Source organism: Sphaeramia orbicularis, chromosome 24 (genome assembly GCF_902148855.1).
Source record: "Sphaeramia orbicularis chromosome 24, fSphaOr1.1, whole genome shotgun sequence".
NCBI classification, from domain to species: Eukaryota; Metazoa; Chordata; class Actinopteri; order Kurtiformes; family Apogonidae; genus Sphaeramia; species Sphaeramia orbicularis.
The window spans coordinates 24493933-24516120 of NC_043979.1; the positions used below are offsets into that span (position 1 = coordinate 24493933).

General features: G+C 39.7%; 2 protein-coding genes across 3 annotated transcripts in view; both read right to left on the bottom strand.

The window, feature by feature from the left end:
* Positions 1 to 1141: 1141 nt before the first annotated feature.
* Positions 1142 to 8694, bottom strand: ccm2 (CCM2 scaffold protein). 2 transcript variants are annotated; one of them, XM_030128630.1, is made up of 10 exons: positions 8324 to 8694; positions 4992 to 5168; positions 4740 to 4823; positions 4437 to 4620; positions 4216 to 4352; positions 3361 to 3496; positions 3208 to 3265; positions 2965 to 3100; positions 2739 to 2877; positions 1142 to 2428 (listed from the first exon to the last, which is right to left on the bottom strand). In XM_030128630.1, exons 1-10 carry the CDS (start codon positions 8351 to 8353, stop codon positions 2124 to 2126), a joined length of 1386 nt encoding a protein of 461 aa, XP_029984490.1. In that variant the 5' UTR covers positions 8354 to 8694; the 3' UTR covers positions 1142 to 2123. The 2 variants fall into 2 exon arrangements, with proteins under 2 accessions (XP_029984490.1, XP_029984491.1); XM_030128631.1 differs by lacking the exon at positions 8324 to 8694 and adding an exon at positions 5833 to 5979.
* Positions 8695 to 10048: 1354 nt separating this feature from the next.
* The window catches only part of xkr6b (XK, Kell blood group complex subunit-related family, member 6b), a 61380-nt gene continuing 49240 nt past the window's right edge, over positions 10049 to 22188 (bottom strand). The window contains exons 2-3 of the mRNA XM_030128629.1: positions 17309 to 17505; positions 10049 to 16601 (exon numbers count right to left, since the gene is read on the bottom strand). Coding sequence (XP_029984489.1) covers positions 15631 to 16601; positions 17309 to 17505 — 1168 coding nt within the window. The 3' untranslated portion in view covers positions 10049 to 15630. The remainder of the gene's footprint in view (positions 16602 to 17308; positions 17506 to 22188) is intronic.

Sequence of the window (22188 nt, forward strand, 5' to 3'; positions counted from 1 at the left end):
AAGTTTGATTTAGTTGATATTTCACAGTTTAATAATTACTTGTTTTTACCGAGCCATAAAAATTAATTCATTAGGAGATGATTACATTATTTCTTATAAACTTATCACATGTAACACTTACCTTCATGGTCAAGTTAGGTTTATTGCAGCTAAATGTTGTTTTCAATAAATTACCTAAGCACCAAGTATCCGGAAAATCTTCCTGACACACACTTCTGTAAGATGACAGAGTAACTATAAGGGCCCCAGTAGTGCTGTAAACAGAATTGGCAAACTCTTTATAAAACAGCATGGGATCATTTAACAACATAATTAAACTAAATAACTTAAATACTCACTTGCAACAAACGTGGACCCTGTGATAGTGGATTCTGTTCTGTCTAAAATAGATTAAGAGGATAATTTACTGAAGGCTAATTGTCTGAGAAATGATTGAACTGTTATTACTGTAAATAATATATACAGTGCATTACACTAAGGCAAAAACACTCATTTGGTGTACTGCCATAACCTACCAAAAACAATGAAGCAATGTTATCACAAATGCTGAACTCAGAATAGGTTGTTTGTGCGACCAGTGTCTGCACGGTGAGATCACAGGATTCTTGGTTATCTCATCCCTTTGTTTATGGTAGACAGTGTCTCAGGCCAAAGTGGTTATTTGAGCTCAGGTGTTGTGTTCCCGTCTGTATATGCACTGGTATATCCCAGCTTCATTCCCACAACAAACCCGAGACAACGTGAACAAAATACTAAAGAAAAAAATCAGAAAAAAAAACAAAAACAAAAACAAAAAACCTGATTCCAATTTTTTTCGTCATCCCAGCAGGAAAATTATAAGACAGTAAACCATGAAAACAAGAGCCTGGTGAGTGGCTCAACAGAATGGAATGTCCTCAACTTGAGCTGTCCTGCCAGTTTCATGTCCCTCTAACTCAAACAGCTAATCCCTGACTTTGAGGCTATTCAGCAACATCCAGCGTGATTGCTTTGATGAAACTCAGGCTGAAGTTCCACAGCAGCTTAGGTGCATCCAAGCAAATGATCAGTCAGACAGGATCGAATTAAGACTACAAACCCTCACCTCTTGTCAGTTTCACTTACTGAAAGTCAAATTAAATGAAGGTGTTTAGGCAATCAGTGTAAAGTAACTGTTATTTAATAACCATGATTTGCTCAGCAACTGTAGTTTTAGTTCATAATTCCATGTCTGGATTGTGACAGACATTTGGCAGCAGTGCTGCAGTGTAAAGGCACAATTAAAAATTTACAATATGTAATGTCAAACAACATAGATGACCTGCATGGAAAAAAAAAAATCTAAAAACCATAAATTTACATCAGCCATTAACTAACTGGCTTTGTCAAAGACAGTCCCCACTCAATTGCTTAAACTGAATGAGAATATTTTTGTTGTACAGCATTTCCTTGGTCAGTTTGAGTAAGGCAAAATTATATAAACGAGTAAACACTGATAACAAATGATAGTGTAAAACTAAATGGTACACCAAACCTATGGAAAAAAAATTATATATATAGCAAAATATTAAACTCTCACAGCAACACACAAATGTGAAATCACTGAAAAAAACCTGGGGATTGAAGCCAACTGACCTATAGTAATACAAAAGAACAAACTAGTACAGCCTCAGTCTTCACCTTCAAAAACATGCACACAGTCCTCTGATGGATTCCCAAGAGTCTTTGAGGGTAAAAACAATGAAATAATCTCAATCACTCTGGAAATGTTTAGCTACATTGCTGACAGCAGTGGCAGATACTGCCAATAAATGATTGTACAACCAAAGAAACTGTAAAAATAGACCAGAGGCTATGAATCCCTCTGAAATGCAAAATAGCCAACTGACTCTGGATCATCTACAGACTATGGATAAGTGCATTTGTTGACTTCATGTTTTCGTGGTAATATTTTGAGGTTTTCCTTGGATGCTCAGGAACTATACTGTATCCTCTTGACAATTAGAGGAAAATACAATTACGCAAAATGTCAGTGCTAAGGACCACCTTCATCTGATCCCTTCAGTTCATGACCGCTGTGTTCCCAGGAGTGGCTGTCCTTCCACGCCCCCAGTTCTAAATATTACCTCATTTTGTTCACCGTGTCAGGGTGTGACCCCCTCCTGGTCCATACTGCAGCCCAGAGCTTCAATGTCGTTACTGATATCAGTGATCATACGGTCCCATTCGTCACCCTCAGAGGCCTCCTGGCCCTCGTCTGAGGCTGCACTGTCGCCACTTCCTCCTGCTGCTCCATTTCCGTTGGTGGTGGAATCGGAGGCTGAGCTGGCTGTGCGTCGGTAACGGCCAAAGCTGTCTGTGATGATGCCTCGGCCATCCTTTACGCCAATGGTCTCGAGAAAATTCTCAAAGTGCTGGCTGTCCTTCTCTGGTATGAAAGCACGTAGGCCTGAACAAGCAGAACAAAAGTAGACAATCATAAGCAGCTGTGAGCAGGTTTTTAATAATCGCAGCTGCTTATTATAAAAAAATAAAATAAAATAAAAATAAAAATAATAATAATGCAAGGTCATAGAAGCAACATTCATTTAATGCTCAATGCTGATGGGAACTACTTCACAAATACACAGTTAACAGCTTATAATGTAGAATTACTCAGGTTATTCCACATATTCCTGTCCTTGGAACCTGGTAACTAGCCCAACACAGGTTGTTAGCTTGAACACTGGAATCAACAGGGAAATGAAAAGTGGCTTTACCGAGTAGGAGGAACTTCCTGCTGTCCCCGTAAAGCTGTCTCAGGTTAATGCAGAACTCGTGAATAGAGGCACCGTTACGATATTCACGGAGCAGAGTAGCAAACTGTTGGATCTCCTGGGATGACAACTTAGTCCGCAGCTAGGGGGTAACAAAGACAGAGCAGAACTTTCACTAATCGTACTCAACACAAACAGTTTCAAGAAGAGAAATGGTTAGTCTTCTTACTGTGGTCATGTAGTCTTGCAGCAGCTCAGCTGCAGTGGTACTGAGTTCTCCTTCACTGGCGGTTTTGGTCTGAGGGGATGTTGGCGTGGAAGCTGGAGGTGAATTTCCTTCAGCCTCCATGGAATCCTGGAAAGGACTACAGAAGAACACGCACTGTGAATGGCTGCAAACCAGAACAACTTTTTAAGATGTGTCAAGCCTGACAACTGTGACAAAGATGGCATTATTTGAATGTGTGCTTACAAAGTGCTGGTGTCTGCTTCAAAAGCCTCCTTAACATCCACTTTGCTTGCCGAATCATCTGTAAAATCAAGGAAGTGCAAATAGGTTTTCCAGTGTTAAGGTCTAAACATGGTCAGAATCTGGTTAGCCTGGGCCACCTGTTCTGTTCCTTACCACTACATAGAGAAAGGTGTCTGGTAGGTGTGGTTGCTCCATCAAAAATTGCTCTGTCTAAGAAATCGATGGTTGATTCTGTGTAAACAATCTGAAAGACTTGGCTGAGCAAAAGACACAGCTCCTCTGCTGCTGCCTAAAAGACAAATACAGGATTTAATGAGGCTTACGGAGTCAGGGACCAGCAGCAAGGGTATATCCCCAAAATCCCCCCAATCCTCTGCTGTATACAAATCTATCCACAATAATTGTTAAACAATTGATATGAACTCAATTTGAGCTACATTGACCTGATAGTGGCAGAATAATAGTCAGAGAACCAACTTTATTCCCACAAAACTCCACATAGTGAATGAAAATGACACCATATGAACTTGGGATTGTAGCGAGAAAATGGACATTTGTAAGCTGATCGATATGAGACAAATTTGATCTCAATCGGCCTATTATTGCTTGATTTATGTCCAAAAAACTGATTTTCAATTAAAGCGCCTCCATTTGGATGATTTATAAAACTCATAGAGAAGCTGAAATTGATAGGGTTCTTCCACTTGGGGTCCCCTATGTTGGTTATCAAGGGAGAAGAAATCCAACCAAATCTGTCCTAGTTATCGCGTTCAAACGAAGGATATCTGGTGGTGGATCTGGCGCTCGGGGTAAAACTAGATATAATTAACAACTGTCTTTATTTTGAATTCACAACAGTAAACCACCCCCACCAAGTCTCCACTTACATATCATTTGACACAGTTTATAACATAAGTTCCAAAAAGTAATAATTTGCATTTTAAAAATAATCTCTGTAAAACTCCCACTTCCATCTATTTTCTCAACACCCTCTGATGCAAAAATGACCTTATTATCAACTGCCAAGACAAGCAGACAGCAGACTTCTACGAGCACTGCTCCACTCTCTGATAAAGAACTCAGGGTCTGGGACTTATTGAGATCTGGACATGAGCTGGGACAGGGAGAGCCCCCTGACTCCTGGGCTGAAAGAGAAGGAATACACACAACGTCACAAACAAGTACTAAAATGTCTATAGGTTCCTACGCCAGAAGCCAAGTGTTTTTACCCGTTTTAAGCACCACAAGGTGCAAGGAGTCATCTCTGATGTAGGATACAGCAGCAATATCATGGATGGGTACTCTCAGGATGATGTCCTCTCCATCTCGCCACACAAGCTTTATGTTGTATGCGGACAAGCTTACCACTGCATCCTGTTCTGATGTCAGCTGGCCTGCCAACTGATGTGACTTCTGATAAATACAAAGATTATGTATTAACACATTTAGAGACGATACAGTTAATTTTTTTTTTTTTTAACTATTCTGTTTTGATAATCAGAGACAGTTGAATCACACAGTCACATGTTTACCCTTGCATTATCAATGAGCTGTAGGACTTCTGTGCGACTTGATGGGTTCAAGTATCCTGGTACTGACGTCAGCTGCCCCAGGTACTGAAAAGAGGAGGACAAACACATCCAAGGCTTGTGAATCATTGACTATCATAAAAAACACAACTGCTGACTGTCAAAATTTTGTTTAAAGCTAATTCTAAATGATTGAAAAATGTATAAAATTTTTCAGCACACTAGCAGGGGCTGTGTATCTGCTTGAGAACTCACTTTGACTTCCTTCTCGATGTAGTCGTTAAGCAGGATGTCAGGGTCGATGCGGTGGTCAGGCTGAGAGAGTGAGAAGGTGTGGAGAGCCCTGCGCTCTGTAGCCTTCTCCTGAGCCTTTTTATCCCGCCCCTTCTCTCCTTTCAGGAAGACACGCTTGAACGGAGACACGATACCAGGCTAGTGAAGACACACAAAGAGGGGAGCAGGGGGATCATTATCTCTATAGAACCACCGTGTGCTTATGCAGGCAAGCCATGCTCTATAAGACGGCAATAAATGAGTCAGTTTAGTTACACAGAAAGTCTCTCAAAACTATTTTGCTGACTTCTTCACATGCAAGTCTTCTGCTGACCTTTTTACTCTGCATCTGTGATGGTAGCTCTAACTGCTACAAAGCATGTTACAGCAGATGGACACAAGATTACAAATGTATGGCACCCTTTCTTACACAATGTGTGTTGCTCAAATGTCAACAAGTGGTAAAGGAAGCAGCATTTTGCAATAACAGGGCTTGTTAATAAAATCACTATAAGACCTTGCAGGTTGCACCTAAACATCTAATTTCTGAACACCACACAACAATTGTGTTGTTGTGTGAAAAGAGAGCAGGATACTTGCCATCTTTTCTGTCTCAATAATCTTGATGAATATTTTTGTATTATTTATCGCTTGGCTTGCATATCACTAGTGATTCAAATCATATCAAAAGTAAACTCCTAAAACAAGCACCACAATGTGTACACTGCAGTAACAGTCAATATTTCAAAAGATATACTTTTGCCATTGTATTAAGTACATCCACAACAAAAAAACATTTCTAATTATACTGTAAAAGGCCTACCTCGTTCTCCATGAACATACACGTAAGACTTGTGTTGTTAACAACAACCCCACAGCTTGGCGACAGATGCAGCTTCACCCACACTAGTGTCTTAACTATTCACCTGTTACCTCCACTCGCACACAGCGACAGCTGCCAAATGGTAGGACACACAGAATCAAATGCAGCCTTAAGTGTGCATGTGGGTGTGAAAGCCCACAAAGGAAGGGAAGTGGCTCTGTCTATACACTCAAGCACACGTACAGGAAAAGCACCAGCCACAGCTTCCTGTGATGACATTTGCAATCTAGCTTTTAATACTGCAATTCTTAAAACACAGAAGCAGTCTAAGGCATTTTGTTTCGATCAAAGATTTATAAAAATATTTTTAAAGAAGGCAAGAACACAGTGCCAATTACTTTTACTCCAGACCTTCATAATTGAGTTTTGTGATGTGAGGACTTTCTTCCTTTCTTTCAGTTTCAGCTCTGCACCTGAAGATCCATTCAAACCACTTGTAATCTGGATCAGTTTGTGTTGTGCCAACACACTGTATATGTTATTTTCTTCTCCTGAAGATTCAATATGTTAGGCAATCAAACCTTGGCTCTTGAGAACTTCTTTTAATTCACATCTTGCATATTACGTGGTTTGTGTGTGATGTGCCGACATCTGATCACATACTTCAGACTTTCTAGGAGAGCACAACCTATGACTGGTGCATTATTTAACAGTAAGCAGGTCCAGAAGACAGGCGCATTAACATTTTATGGTCATTATTATTGAAATGTAAGACAAGACCCCCTGTGACTGACCCCATGAAAAGACCATGAGATGAGCAAGCTTTTTCCCAACCCTGAAACATTACAATAAAAACGTGATAATGGGGTCTCTATGAGCTTGTTTGGTGAAACTACGATAACAAGTAGTGGTGAACATAACTACCCTGAAAAACAAGAGAAGGGAATCTTACAGAAGCACCTTGAAACAATTCAGATTTTTTCAAAGTCATTTTAATGTAACTTTGTATAGTATTTCCTAACCTTTCAAGCGTAAGCACTCTCATTTCCTTATGTTTTCTATCATGACTAAGGACATGCATCTTCCAGTCACCTGAAAAAACCTGTTCTACTTTTTTTCCTTCATGTTTGCCAATGATAAGCAAATAATCTCCAACTGTAACTCTCATTAACTATCAGCAAGAATCTGTGTAATACACATAGTGCAGTTAATCCTCAAGTACATTTATGGAGAATGCTATTCTATATCACCACCAAGTGGTGCAAACAGGAACTGTTTGTACAGAGATTGCTCTAAATTATGAGTGTAAATCATCAAGAGAAACTTAATTTAGTCTTCACCAACACAGAACTGTTTAGGGTTAAAGAGTATTAATTTAACTCTAACAATTTGCAAAAAAGATACGTTTTTCTGTTTGTTAAATGTGGTCATTTAAAACAATAAATACCAGAAGTACTGATTTTAAAAGACTGTCCTGAAAATGAAACACTTGGGATTTGGGAAGTGATTAAATAAAGATTTTACATCTCTGGCCACAACCTAGCAACACTATAAAAGTAACAAGACACTGTGAGTGGAAATTCTATTTATATCGAAGGAAGACATTCAGATACACTACTGGTAAGGACATTTCCAAGGTATAACGGACTTTCTAAGTACTTGGCAATCACGACCACTAGGCAGAATTGTTGAAAATGTCAAGTAGCATTATATTTTCTGCCAAAACTATGCATTATTTGCCAGCACGATTATATTAGAGATATAAACATCAGACACTTGGCTACTCATTATCAAACTTAGGGAGGGTGCTTCAATTGATTTGATAGCCACTGTCTTATAATTCCAAGAAAATGTATAGGACACAATACTAAGATAAACATAACTAAGTATCATTAGAAACACCGTGTGCTCACAGCTCGAAGAACCAAGGGCTCCAAGTGACACAGATAGTCGATACGGATCATATGCATTTAACGATTAATCTTTAGCAATTACAGCTGTACGAAGCCTCATCGGACGGACAATACATATATCGTCTGTAAATGGGGGTTAACGTCGCTTTCACTTGTAAAATCTGACAATGAACAACACGTAGCGCTGTTATAACAATTGTCAGAACAAAAATGATGGAAAGGGATGTAGACTTAGTACATATGCTACTACATAAATGTCAACATTACGGAATACGTGACACCGTACGAAGCATCAACATCTCTGACGCTCTGTATCGCCGTGTTAACATCATTCTGATTCGTCACTTCAATGTACCATTAAAAATTGGCATCTGGTCGATCATCTACACCCTCTTCCCATTTCAAGAACTGACGGGGTTAAACAGGAGTGCTCGACAACTGTGTGCTGTCAGGTCAACATGTTATCAACCACTCAAAGTACAGTTAAATAAACTTAGCCTGCTAACACTTAGGCTAGGCTAGCAAACGCTGCCTAGCAAGCATGCTAACAAGTAAACTTTATCAACTATGGCAGTTACCTTTTTCACTTTTTTCACATCATCGTCCATCTCTATGTAAGGGTCCTCTTCTTCATATTCAATTCAGCTTGGAGATCTTGATGAGACAAGACATAACTCCCGAAGCTTTTAACCAACATTCATCTGTCAGTAGTTGCTAGCCTAGCTTAGCCTAGCATAGCTTCAGTAAAGTGAAGTCAGAATTTCAAGCTGCGGGCTTAAATGCTCGTTTTTGGCAATTCCTTAAATGTTACAGGAACCATCGGCGCGCCACCAACGTAAAAACGGTGCGCCTTAGGGATGTTAAAATAGAAAAACGAATAATGTGTAAAGAAGACAAACTCGTTCCAAACAGTCAAAACTTTTCAATCGTGCCGCCATTTTGGGCGTTGAACTGTGGCCCAGCATGCTTTGCTTTGTACACAACAAAACAGAAGCTCCGGATTGTGCGCTGCTGAGTAATACAATAAAAACAATATTCATTTCAGGTATGAAAAGTTTGTCAGAAAGAACTATCCACTAAAGAGGCACTATTTGGATGTATTTACAGTAAGTGCTCAAGTTGTTATGTGGAAATAATCACTTCTGGTCTGAGATAGACAACATACTTACGCTGCAAAATAACGTCATACTGACTTATTTTTAGCACAATTTTATGACGTCCTGAAAATGGTGTATCAACCTTTTTGTGTTCATAGGCCACAGCAAATGCGTGTTATTTGCGAATAATTATTTTTAATTATTTAATTAGTTTTAGTTATTCAGTAGGAGTGTAGTTATCTACTCTAAAAAGCTGACAATCTTAAGTTCCTCATTTTCAATTAGTTTCATACAGTTGTTTTAACTGACAGACATGCTAAGTTACATTAAGAAAAAAAATTATGTCCTAGGTGAACACGCTCTAATGTACACCATACCATCATTCTGTTTAGATTATAAGCTGCTCATACATAGGAAAAAAATCTTTTAACTGATTTTTGTCTTTTGGGAAGGTGTCCAACACTCTTGAATCTGACTGCATGAGAGAAGAGTTTGTCTATCAAAGTTATGTTTTCATGCACTGTGTTTTTTGTGTTTTACCAGGTGAGTGAGACAAGAGTGTAAAATGAAGAGAGGCAAATGGGATGAGTGGACATGGAAACATTCACAAGAGGTTAAAAAAAAAAAGGAAATATAAAGCCAATTATGAGGTTGGCTAAAGACACAAACTAAACTAACAATATTTACCATCATCTATTCATGTGCCTACAAAATCCAAGACAAGATAAATCTCCATATAATACATAGCCCGGGCAGAGGTTTCTTCAGCTTGAAAAAAAGCCACTGTTTGTTTTATAAGCCTGTATGAATGAGCTAAATCACCACTGAAGCACTGTATTCATTATGCAATAATGTCTCCACCTATTCTACACTATATACATGAGTGAAAAGTCTCGTATCATTCATGACATCTTCACTGTTGTATGATATGAAGACATTTTTGTTGGATGAAATGCATGTAAATACAGTACTGATATATTGCACTTTCAAATACTATATTTATTTTTCTCTTCTGGGATGAACAGTCTGATATATGAATCTACAGTAAGGCTTAACATTACATTTTCAGCATAATATTTCTCTTTTCATCTAAAAACCAAAACATACAAAAAGAACTTTAGCACCATATGTTATTAATAATATTCATATTGTTCCCAAAAATAGGGTGTAGGTACAATACTGGACATCAGTTTTGCTTTTTTTTTTCTTTTTTAAAAGAACGGGGATTCCATTAAACAATTTTCTTACATTTTATATTAAACAACAACAAAGGAATCATTCCTTATGTTTTCAGTCACCACATAAGTTGTATGAATACACTTTCGTAAAGATGCTACAGATTGTAGCAAATTTGACCACTGACATTGTGCCAACTTTTGGAATACCCCGGAAAAATCATATAGCCTAGGGAGTATCCTGATAGATTTGTGAAATACACCAACAAACTAACACAATCTAGAAATTGATTGAATATAAACAAAGCAATATTTCCCAACACCTTTGTTAACAATTTTCAAAAATCAGCAGCAATTTATATGACAACCATAGTCACTTCATTGGAATATCAAATCCATTTTTAAACAAAATATTACAGCCAATTCTACAATAACAACAAAAAATACACACAGATTAAGACATATAAATGACAGGAATTTACAACACAGCAATCACGTTCTATATATTTTTTTTCCCCAAAAATTCCATTAGCAGAAGTACATTTGTGCTCCTGTGTCTGTCAAAAAGATGCATTTTGTCATCTGCCAGTTTCATCTTCTCAGACAACAGAAAAGAAAAATCCTAGTGCAGATTGATCCATTGTAAAAAATAAAAAATACTGTATGCTAAAACTGATAGAATTAACATTTACTGAACAAGAGAGTAACTGCTGTTTTTTTGTGCAGATCGGAAACTTAAAATGGCACCATTGAGAGTTGAGTTTTGCTGTAAACTGTGTGGATCTGAGGTGCTAGCTTTCCACCATTTTAAGTCTGCAAGGGTCTGGGTTGCAGACTCTCGCAGTTAACTTGAAGGCCATGCTCTTAAAAAGCCATAAAGTGGACTCTGCAGTCCATGTTGGTAGCACCTTTAAAATGTAGTTATTCAGCACCAGGTTTTTAATACAAATAAAAAAAAAGAAACAAAAAAAAACCGAAGAAAATGCACCATTTTTCATCTGAGTACTGCTCCAATGGTCAAACAGATGGCTATGACACAAAGGTACAGACTTAAACCAAGTCAGACACTACAGTGGCCTGCTGCTACACATTAATGTAGAAATCAGAGGGGTCATTGTGCAGTCGAGAGCACTTACATGCTAAATGTTAAGGGTCACCTCACACTGAGTTCTAAAGGCATGCTGGGAGATGGTTGGAGAACTATAAAATGAGATTATTTAAACATAAATATGTGATCGGGCCTGTTTCGCATACATCATTCCATTGTCAGAAAATGCAATGTAAGTGATTTTTGCGCATTTTGTCATCATTAACCTCCTCTTCCATGTTTATTCCAGCTGCAGGCATTATTGTTTTGGCTAGAGAATGTATTGTTCACACAAGACAAACGACACAGAAAGTTTACATCTTGGCACTACAAATCATTCATCATTGCAAGACAGAAGAAGATGTAAAGGCATAGACAAAAGTACAAAACAATCATTGACCAAATCACTCGTTATCGTGGCTGGCATCTGTTAATACTATCCATCAGACAATCTAAAAGTAACTGTTTTAAGCTAAATTCCTAATTGTTACTGCTGAATTGTTTGGGGCTGATTCAGCATGCACAAACGTAATAATTTGAGGAACCCTACGTTCAAGTACAGATGATGTTCAGTATTGCCTTACTATTTCTCATATGTCTTTGAAAGAGCCAGTAAGTGGATTTAACACAGTACCCACACCTTGGTTCATACTGTGATGGTAAGTTGTAACACTGTAAGTAGGAAACAGTGCAGTCCTGTAGATGACAATTTTGATTCAACTGTAAGATTAAATAACATTGTCAGCTGAGGTGTTGGATGATAAAACTGAGAACTTGGCTTGACCTGGTTTTGGGGAGATAGACCGGGGAAATACTGTTTGGTGCTGTCATTTTGGTGAGTGTGCTGGCACATGAAACAAGTAAATAAAGACATTGGCATTGTTGTTTGCGGACCTGGCTGCCATGGCTGGATTGAAGCACCCAAAGTAACAAGGCACAACAAGGACTGAGAGGAACAAGCTTGCTGTTCAAACGCTCTTGCTGTGTGTTGTGGCTGTCAAGGGATGCAGAAGTGGGCAGGTAGCCTGACAGAAACAATTCTCTGTAGGGGATTTTTTGTGACTTGTGTATGGTATATCATGTGACAACCTGAATACTACACTGTAAGTATAGAAACAGCTTCCAGTAGCACTCTTGTAGCTTAGCTCTTGAAACCCGTGTATAATTAAAAGAAACTAACAAACATATAGAAAATTAAAACTAAAAATATACTGCATGTCTCGTAAAAATCCAAACTTGTACATAGACTCTCTGTAGACTTAATTAAAAACAATCAATTGAATTAACTGTCATTACTATTATTCTAATGACATTGTTACACAAGCATAAATAATATGCATTTTACAACGTTAAGCACCACTTGATGTGCAGCCCAGTTGTACATAATATTGTTTTTGATGCTATATAATCCTGTTTCACACACATATACAAAAAAATGAGTGAATCACAGTGTATTTGCACCTGATTTAGACATGCGTCCGTGTCTGGAAAAGGTCAGCAGTGTTTAGAAAGAATGCACCGTATGCCAGGCAGCCAACTACCACAAAAAACTGCCCCCTACGACCAATAATTTATATATGAAAGAATGAATAATTATCCCTAAGAAAACTAAATGTGCAAAGTATAATTTAGTGGTACAATCCCAGCCAAGGAGTGGTCTGGGATTCATGTTAAGGAAAAAATGGAGACCCTTGAGGACATGCCTGGGAATGAGAACTGCATTGAGACACCCCTGAGTCAGCTGGTTCAGTGGTCTTATTTGTTGGTCCTGAGGAACCCCTGTATTGGCTGTTTTGCTTTTTTCTTATTTTCAAGTTCAACAATACTTCTATTTATTGTTTCATTAAGTGACTAACTATTAGCATGGCTGTTCATTCACTACAGCAGGGAGGGATAACTCTGGCTACTATGGTAAACAATATATAAGTAGATCATTTGCATACATATGTATATCTATGGTATGTTGGATGTTTGTTCCACCCTAGCTGACCCAACAGTTCTCAATTACTCAGGGCTGAACATCATTTTTAAGCTGAAGGGTGGCAGACCCTGGATGTTGAAGCTCTTGATTATGGCAGTGTACCTCATTGCATGTTCTCATGTCAGGATCTCCAGTTGTTCAGCCTCAACGTCATTTGTTCAGTTACCACAGAATGTGGAAGTGTATCATGGGGAAATACCAAGGCCCAACACCACAGAGATGGGTAAGAGGGCGGAGCAGCAACCAAGGATGGAGTTGAACAATCAGCGAGAGAACAGAACTGTGGAAAAGGGCTGAGGAAATGCATGGGCAAACATAGATTTGAACCAAAACTGACAAACACATCCACCAACATGCAAGCATACTCAGACCGCTAACAATACACTATATACTGTTGGCTGTACAGTACATTTGTGTATGTACATCTCCCCTACACAAGCACACAAGGATCAAACATAAATCAAGTCAGGCCCTTTAGCACGATCTGTCCTCCTGTTCTTTTCCAACCCTGGCAAAACCCCCTCTTGCCTTTAGCCTGGACTTACATGACATCTGCCTTTTACAGTACGATGTTAACAGGCACTCGTGGCCAGAGCTCAGCAGAGAGCCAGTAAGCCAGGAAAAAGGTATCTCTGTTTTGTATAAGGCTCTTGGGCATCCCATGTTGGGTGCATTTCTACTACTGCCTCAGACTAAGTCATGCCAAACACTACAATGTAAAAAACCCACATTATATATTCAGATGAATCATTGCGTATATAGATAAAATTGGAGTATGAAATGCATTCATATTCTGATGAGTTGTACAGTAGCCCTCTAAAATTTTTTGTCAAGCTCCTTTGACACAGAAGGCATATTTTTTTTTCTTTTTTTGTGTGTCATAACTGAATACAGTGGTCATCCTATGGTTTCTGTAGTGGAGAGCTCCTGCATGTTCAGCTGGGAGATTTAGATCAGTGTGTAATTGCGGCACAGCAGGCCTACAGTAGATGGCACACATTTTGCACTCACTCAGTCTACTACTTCAAAGGGGCAGAAAAATTGGAAAAAACAGTACAGTGAGATGTGATTTGGCTTTGTTTCAACTGCGCTAGCAGGTGCCAGGACAGTTTCCCCATACACCCCTATAATGGCATAACCTCTGAGGGCACGCTAATGCTGCAGAGTATACCTTTCACTGTAACATGTTTAGAGTTTATGTAAAAAAAGTTTGCGTTGTGGCAAAATATAGTTATGTCATCGACTATAAATGTGGACACAAATACGCACTGAAGTATAATAGCATAGAAATATCCTTTCAGATTTGTCTTATTTTTTTCAAGAACTTATTACAGGTCTTTGTACCCAATAAGCATATATTTATCAACCTAAACATTTTATAAGAAAAAAAAAGGGAGGGGGGAGAAGGGAGTACCTTCTAGGATTCAGAAGGGAATGGTGGAGGATTCCTTTGAAGGCTGTCTTTGCACTACAAAAATGTGCACATTAACACATTTTTTGTAACCTTTCTACCCTTTACTAAACCTACCTACAATCTTTAAAAAGTCTTTGGAATGTTTTAATGTTACTTTCACTGACCAATTAAAAAAAATACTTTGTGCTCATTTTAATTGCATTTTACATTCCTTTCATCATAGTTTCTCACCAAAAGCAGGTACATTAATATTTTGTGCTATAACAACTACAGGCAAAGGAAAAATATACACTAAATAAGGCGTGCTATTACAGCTTGCGTTCACTGGAGGGCAGTGTGCCCTGTACTAACTGAACGCATGGGTGGAACTGATTGAAGGTCAGTGTGCTTTTTTCTTCCATACATGATGTGATTAGGATTTCGGATTTCAAGCAAAAATAGAACTGATCCACCTAAGCTCCCATCCATGTTGAATTGCTTTTTTTTTCTCGACACATCATTGAATGTGTCTGCTTTATACTTTACAGTATCCTGGTATATAAAAATGTTAGTGCTTTTTAATACATGGGCAAGGACTTGGTAAACATTATTGTACATTTCCATGATTTACATAAAGAATGGCAGTAAATGTTGGGATGTGCAAAGACCTGTCCCCTCTGAGACTTTCCTCCATCATTCCCATCAGGCTTTGTGCCAGTCCCATGTCAAAGGGACATACATTATGCCCTTCACAAGTATTCACAGGTTGAATCACCAATACAGTATAATGCATTAAACACATTTCATAATGAAACATTCATATATTATCTACACACTCATACAGAACCCTCCTCTATAAAGGTAGAGGGATTTATATGAGATTTCAGTATATATCACATATAATACTGTAGGTTCTTAATTTTCTCTCTATACTGTTTGTTTTTTTCCAAAAATAAATTGTGAATGTGTGTTTAGGCTGTCTTGATAGATTTTCTAGTTGACAAAACACACATCTCCTGCATTAAACAGAATAGTTAGAGAGGGAAAGGAGAGAACCCAGAGATAACAGAGAAGAGCACACTGAAAAAAAGAAAAGTAATGTTCTGTTGTTGTGTGTAAGAGAGGATGACAAAGCTGTGGTAGAGGACGCCTTCAGAGGGAGGACTCGTACTGCAGGAGTTCATAAAGAAGCGGACCGTCTCTATACCTGATGCCCACCGCATTAGGGCTAATGTACTGCAGCACATTTATGGTCCTGCGCAAGCGCCGATCCACAAAGTGTGCATCCCAGGCTGGATAGCGTTTTCTGGGCATGTCAATTTTGATAAGAGGGCCCTCAGGCCTGATGGGCCTGCCAGCTGTATCCACAGGCTCTGTGGATCTCACCTGGAAAACTGGAAGGCAGGTGTCCGTGGCGGTTATATCTAGCTCCTCATGCTCCCCTGCCACAGCCCGTGTTGGGGTGGCCTGGGAACCACGGGGGCCTGGTGTTGGAGCCATAGGCTCAGCCTCTGGGGGTAATGGAAGGCCCCACAGCAGCTCAGCACAGCAGGAGCTGGCTAGCACCCTCAGCCGGGGGCCCATTGGGTGTAGAACACTGTAATAGAGAACCATACAGGCCACCCCTGAGGCAAAGCACAGGAAGACACCACAGAGGGCAAAAGAGGCATAGGCGTCTGTGGTGGCTGGGTCACGGTACGCATACCAGAGGGAGCTGAGGATGGCGTTCTCTAACAGTACTACTGTGTAATAGGCCACCATTCTGTACCGCGTCCGGCCCTCACGTACATTAAACCAACAGAAGACATAGACAACGCCCACCACCATGTTGAACAGTACCTCCTCCCACTTGGACATGCAGAAGTCGGTGCCGCCATGGATGACCCAGAAAGCCATGGCACACCAATGGAGCACCACAAAAATGCCAAAGTAGATGTGGAAAACAGAGGCAAACAGGGCAAAGGAAAGCACCCGTGAGGAGATGGTAAAAAGGCGCCAGAACAGATGCACCAGGGCACCTCGGTAACTCATACTCTTCTTGTCATCACGTGAATCACGCAGAAGTTTGTGGTAAGAAGCTAGCACCCAGGCCAGGGACAAGAGGGAGGACATGGCAGAAACACCTAATAAAACAGACAAAGAGGGAGAGAAAAAGTTAAAGAGAAAGATCAAGAATGTGGCAAGAATTAAAGATACAGGAATATGCTGAGGAAATGCTACAAAAACAGAAACTGAAAGAAAAAGCATCCAACCCAGTGTATTAAATATATACTTATCTTGACCCAGCTGCTGTTACATTTAATGTATGTCAGTATGTTGTATCTCACCCAAAGCAATCCATCACGTTGTTGAAATGCATATTATTACTGAGATCAACAGGGGTCATACTGTCAACACAGTGTCTATTTTGCACACCAATTCAGATTTTACCACTGCATATAATGGTACAGACAGCGAGTAAGTCAGTGCTATAACCTACTGCATGAAAAATGATAGAGGATTATCTGCAGAGCAGCAGCATGATGCCTCTCAGCAAATGTATTGATGTTATTTCTATAGACAGCCAAGCAGGGAAGGGTATCTCTTGTTATGACTGAATTGCCTTTCTTGGGTATTGCACAGGGAGACTGGAACTATGACTGTACAGGTTTCAATAACAAGAATGATGAATGTTGGAGATCACATATAATGAAGTATATTGCTCACAGTAATGGAAGAAATACATGAACTTCGCACTAAAATTGGAATGTGAGATTTCCTGAATTACACACACATACAAACATAATCTGAGTCAAGTGTTGCTTGTATAGAGCCTTAGGGAAGCCCTTACACTGCAGCCACTCAGCCTCATTGCTCTGGATCATGATGCAGAGCTGCAGCACCAGCTGAGGGGCGCTTTCTAAGAAGGTCTCTAGCAGCCGCAGCATGTTGACATCGGCATACTCGTACATCATAGCCCAGTAAAAGCGCCGCTGATTTTCTTTCTGCCGGTGACTTTGTATGCCAAGGTACATGGTGCGGATGTACCTGCAGAGAGAAAATGGATGCAGTTAGTAGACAAGATCAAAATTTTGGCCTTTTAAGATGTGTCATAATACATAAGGCATACAGCCACTTGTTGACATGAATATGGTATAAGAGAACAATGTCCTTGCTTCATGATGACACAAATACTGTACAGGCAGTATTCACCTGCACATGGTTGAATGTGACAACACTAGATGGCATACTTAGCTACACTTTTCAACATAGAGATGGGTATCTGAATTTGTTTGGAGTTTATCATTTGGTTGTAAATTAAAGAGAGTGAATTTCAATAGAGGGTGGTAATATGTGTAAGTGTTGGAATGAAAATGATAATCTGAACCTGAAAAACCTAACATCTTCTGGTGTACTCTTGTGGAAACTCAAAAACTCTCAAAAACAGTCACTTCACTAAGCACAAAGCAACTACTTGCAAGTCTTAGCAAATTTACTCTGCAGAATAACTGCCTTGTGTAAAGCACCAGTGAGTGATTCATAAATGCCTTGGCCTGATTAAAAACACAATTTATAAACGTCCCCATGGACTTCATTGATTTTATTAGAGAATGCATATAGTCATATGCAGGGTAATAATAATTATCTTAAGCGCACCACATGACCCATATTGTCAGCTGCTGGAATGCATACTCTCAGTCACCGATGGGGTTTCATGTCGGTGAATAGAAAATGGTGAGATGGTCGGAAATGCAACAGAGAAGAAGCTCCTGTTGTAATCAAAGGTGTGCCCTTGCTTTTTTTTATGAGGACAAGACACTGAGAATCTTTGTATACTGCTGTGGAAAATGAAATATGCCCATGGCTGTGATGGAGATAATTAAGATCATAGTTATCCTTGTGTTGGCTTTGAAATGTGGCGCTGCAGTGGGAACCGCCAATTAAAGTTTGCAGAAGAATTTGAGTAAACAATGATAAGGACTGAGTGGATCGAAGCTTAGGAGAGGAACATCACAGTACATGTTTGAAAATACACTCTAAAAACATCAATAAACTCAACAAAAGGAAATCCATCTACAAAAAAGGATGAAAACGGCCGTCTGTCAGGACTTTTCTCATCCTCAACAAAACTGCCGCTCATTTAACTGTTAACCCAGTTTTGGCTGTACCGAAAACAATCAATGAAACCACTAGGACACTTTTACTAGTTTGTAATATCTTAACAATGACTTCAACTATTGCATATTGGGTGGTAGCTGCAGGATCTATCTGCCTGAGCTGGCAGAGTGGCCAAATAAATCCAGCACTTGATGTGAAGGCAGTCAAGCGCAGACAATAGTGTAGCAGGGACAGAAATAGACTAGACAGTAGCACTCCCCTAAACAAATTGAGAGGCTGTGGATAAATTCAGTGCAGTATATTAAAGAAAATACAAAATACTGCTTTTCAACATAATTAGCCTCTGCATAAGCTAACAGAAAAACAATTACTTTAAGTTAGAAATAAGGTTGGCAGTGCACAGTAACTGCTTTTGGTTACCATTTTGGATGAGAAATGAGTATTAAAACAACCTTATGTCACATAGGCCAGTGTAAACTAGCAAAACCACATTACATATAAGTATTGAAAATGTCCTCTAAATTAACTGTAAATACAATGTGTACTTCACATGTGAATAAGCCGGATAAAGTGTTTACTTTGATCATAAAACAATTATTAACACTTCCAAAGCAAGGGCTCATTAAATAGATCTCAGAAAATTACATTAGCAAGATATCATCTGTACTCAGGTCCTGTCTGGTTTCATACATTGTCTTTTCTTGCCTGCAACAAAGCTTCCTCTGCTTCTCTTTTCTTTTTACTCTGACAAAGCTGGCAACCCGTGCACGGTCCAGTCGGTCAGTCGGTCAGTCAATTAGCTAAACTGAAAGGCAGTCCAGTTTCCCAAAAGGGAAACTGAAGAAATGATGTTTCATACTAAAAGAACTGAACAAACGCTACACTGAAGAGCAACTGTAGGAAAAAAACATATTTGCATTTACCTTGCATTCTCTTTCTTATCTTTTCCCGACAGTTACTCTGCACTTTGAATGTTTAAATTAACATTTGGCAGACTTAAAAGGTATGTATACTTGGTATAGTTATCATCCATTCTCTCCTGCAATAAACACACACGGTTCCATCCTTTGCACAGTTATAGCACCTTCTTCCTACTAAGCTAGGCTTGCTAATGCATGGATTAATTGGTTGGTGAACACATTTTGAACCATAGGGTGATGATCTTTCTTGGGACTGTGGGCAGGGGAAATAAGAGGGTAAAAATTGACAGAAGTTTTTGGGATCAATAGCTCTGGGCTGTAAGAGGGACCATTATATCCAGAGGTAAAGGCTGGCATTCCGTGACATTTTCAGTTGGACTGGTAAATGTCACATGGAACAAGTCAACCCCTTTCCCTCACTAATGACATGCCACAGAGACCCACACAGGCCCTTTGTCTCCATCCTCCAGTTTCCATTAGTATGTGTGTCCCACCGATACATCTCACTGGTCTGTAGTGCCTCCATCAGAAACGTAATCTTCAAGCCGTCGTGGCTTTCTCGCTTTGACAGGCACAAAAATGTAATGGATGATGTAACAAGGTATGGATATCTGGTTTGATATTTCATCTCCAGAGGCTACACAGCAGTACTCAATAGTATTTTGTTTAGTTGATATAACCCATCATTCATGCATAATAATTCACTAAACCTTAGCTTTGAGATAAAAGCACAAACAGGAGTGAGAGTTCCCACTGATCAGATCCACTTCCACTGCTTTACTGTCTGATAATACAGTTTGTTATTTGATATTCCCTTGGTTCAGCAAAAAAAGGAAAACCTTCTACAGTTAAACACTTTGGGTTTCACAGCTGTCAGAAAAATCTGAACTCACTCCATCACGTCTTCAACACACACATAGTGCATGCCCTACGAATCTCACACACATCCTTGGATTGTGATGCACACTGTTAACACTCCCACTGTGCCTTTTCAGATGTAGTAACACGAATGTTTCCCTAAAAATAGGCACAGATACATGCACATGCATATTTGTCAGTGCTGTAGGTAAAAGGGGATTTCCTTTCCATTCTAGACACACTTGTCAGATCTTTCTCTCTCTCTCTCTCTGTCTGCCTGTTTTACCTCTTTGTCTCCCACCCTTGTACCACTTAGGCCGCGGTCCATTCCTTTCCTCTTCCCTTCCCTTCCCTTTTAGCTCCATAGCTCCTCCACTGAGCTCCTCATGAATTATTTGTGGCAAGATCATAGCGATCGCTCATGGCTCGTTAAGCAGTGTACGCATGGCCTAACAGCTCGACGCCATGCCGGGGTCGTGTTCCAAGCTCAGCCGTATGCCATAGCTGTCGAGACACAGGCAACCATTACCCCCCTCTCTCCACCACCACCACCACCACACTACACATACACATGCTCAATCACAACATACATCATCTCTGAAGTGTAGAATGTGCCTGCATCCTAAATTGACAAACCAAAGGAAGGTGTCAGATGTGAACCTCGGATACATGCATGAACCTGTTATTACAAGTGTTGCATGAGTAAACATTCTGGGCATGTGCTAGAATGACAGACAGGTTGAATGACAAACACACACAGACCATGTGGATGACTGGCTGCTTGGCCATGTTGTTCCTCCTTCTCATCTAAAGTCATTGACCGATGAGTCATTCAACCACCTTAACACTAATCCCTTGAGTGGGTGGTTAGATGAATTGCACACACACACACCAAGCCAAGTTTAACAGCATCTGTCTTCTAAGTCATGCTTGTGGGTAGGTTCAGGAGCTCAGACTGCATTCATATCTTGCCATAAGCTGATTCATAATAAGATCACAAGTACTATTACAGGAGCATGAAGCAGAGCTTATGTGTTGCCTGTAACAGGTGGAATCCAGCAGAACACTAAGCATAAGGGACACATAACATAAGCAAGGCCTGGGGGGGATGATAATGTGTGGGGGGTGTGTACGGTGGAGGCAATGCCAGCTGCAATGAGTCACTCCCTGAGTCACTCCGAGGGACTGCACATCGACTTTCAATGAGGTGTAAACCTCCTTTATCAGGGCGATATACATTCCCCTCCTTCTTTTCCTTAGTATCTGCACTTCTGTGTTTTTATCTTTTCGTAACTCTGCTGCCTACCCCAGACAGAAAGCATTCCTGAGTCTAGAAACTGTTCTTCTCTTTGGTAGTCAGTACATCTAGCTGTAAAAGTAGAACAGGGATAGCAATTGTATCAAGTACGGCATGATCAACTTTTTTGGGTTTCTCCATCTTGTACGTTTAAATAATTGCATCTGTTCTTTACACACACACACACACATATACAGGGTGGGGAAGCAAAATTTACAATGAATATTTAGTTGTTTTTTCTCAGCAGGCACTACGTCAATTGTTTTGAAACCAAACATATATTGATGTCATAATCATACCTAACACTATTATCCATACCTTTTCAGAAACTTTTGCCCATATGAGTAATCAGGAAAGCAAACATCAAAGAGTGTGTGATTTGCTGAATGCACTGGTCACACCAAAGGAGATTTCAGAAATAGTTGGAGTGTCCATAAAGACTGTTTATAATGGAAAGAAGAGAATGACTATGGGCAAAACTATTGCGAGAAAGTCTGGAAGATACTATTAAAGAAGAATGGGAGAAGTTGTCACCTG

Excerpts from the sequence above, each read along its gene's own strand:
- ccm2 (XM_030128630.1), bottom strand. The coding sequence starts at position 8,353 with ATGGACGATGATGTGAAAAAAGTGAAAAAG. Across the intron at positions 4,353-4,436 it reads CCTTGTGGTGCTTAAAACGG|CCCAGGAGTCAGGGGGCTCT; the intron begins GTAAAAACACTT and ends CTTCTCTTTCAG. Across the intron at positions 2,878-2,964 it reads TGCAAGACTACATGACCACA|CTGCGGACTAAGTTGTCATC; the intron begins GTAAGAAGACTA and ends GTTACCCCCTAG.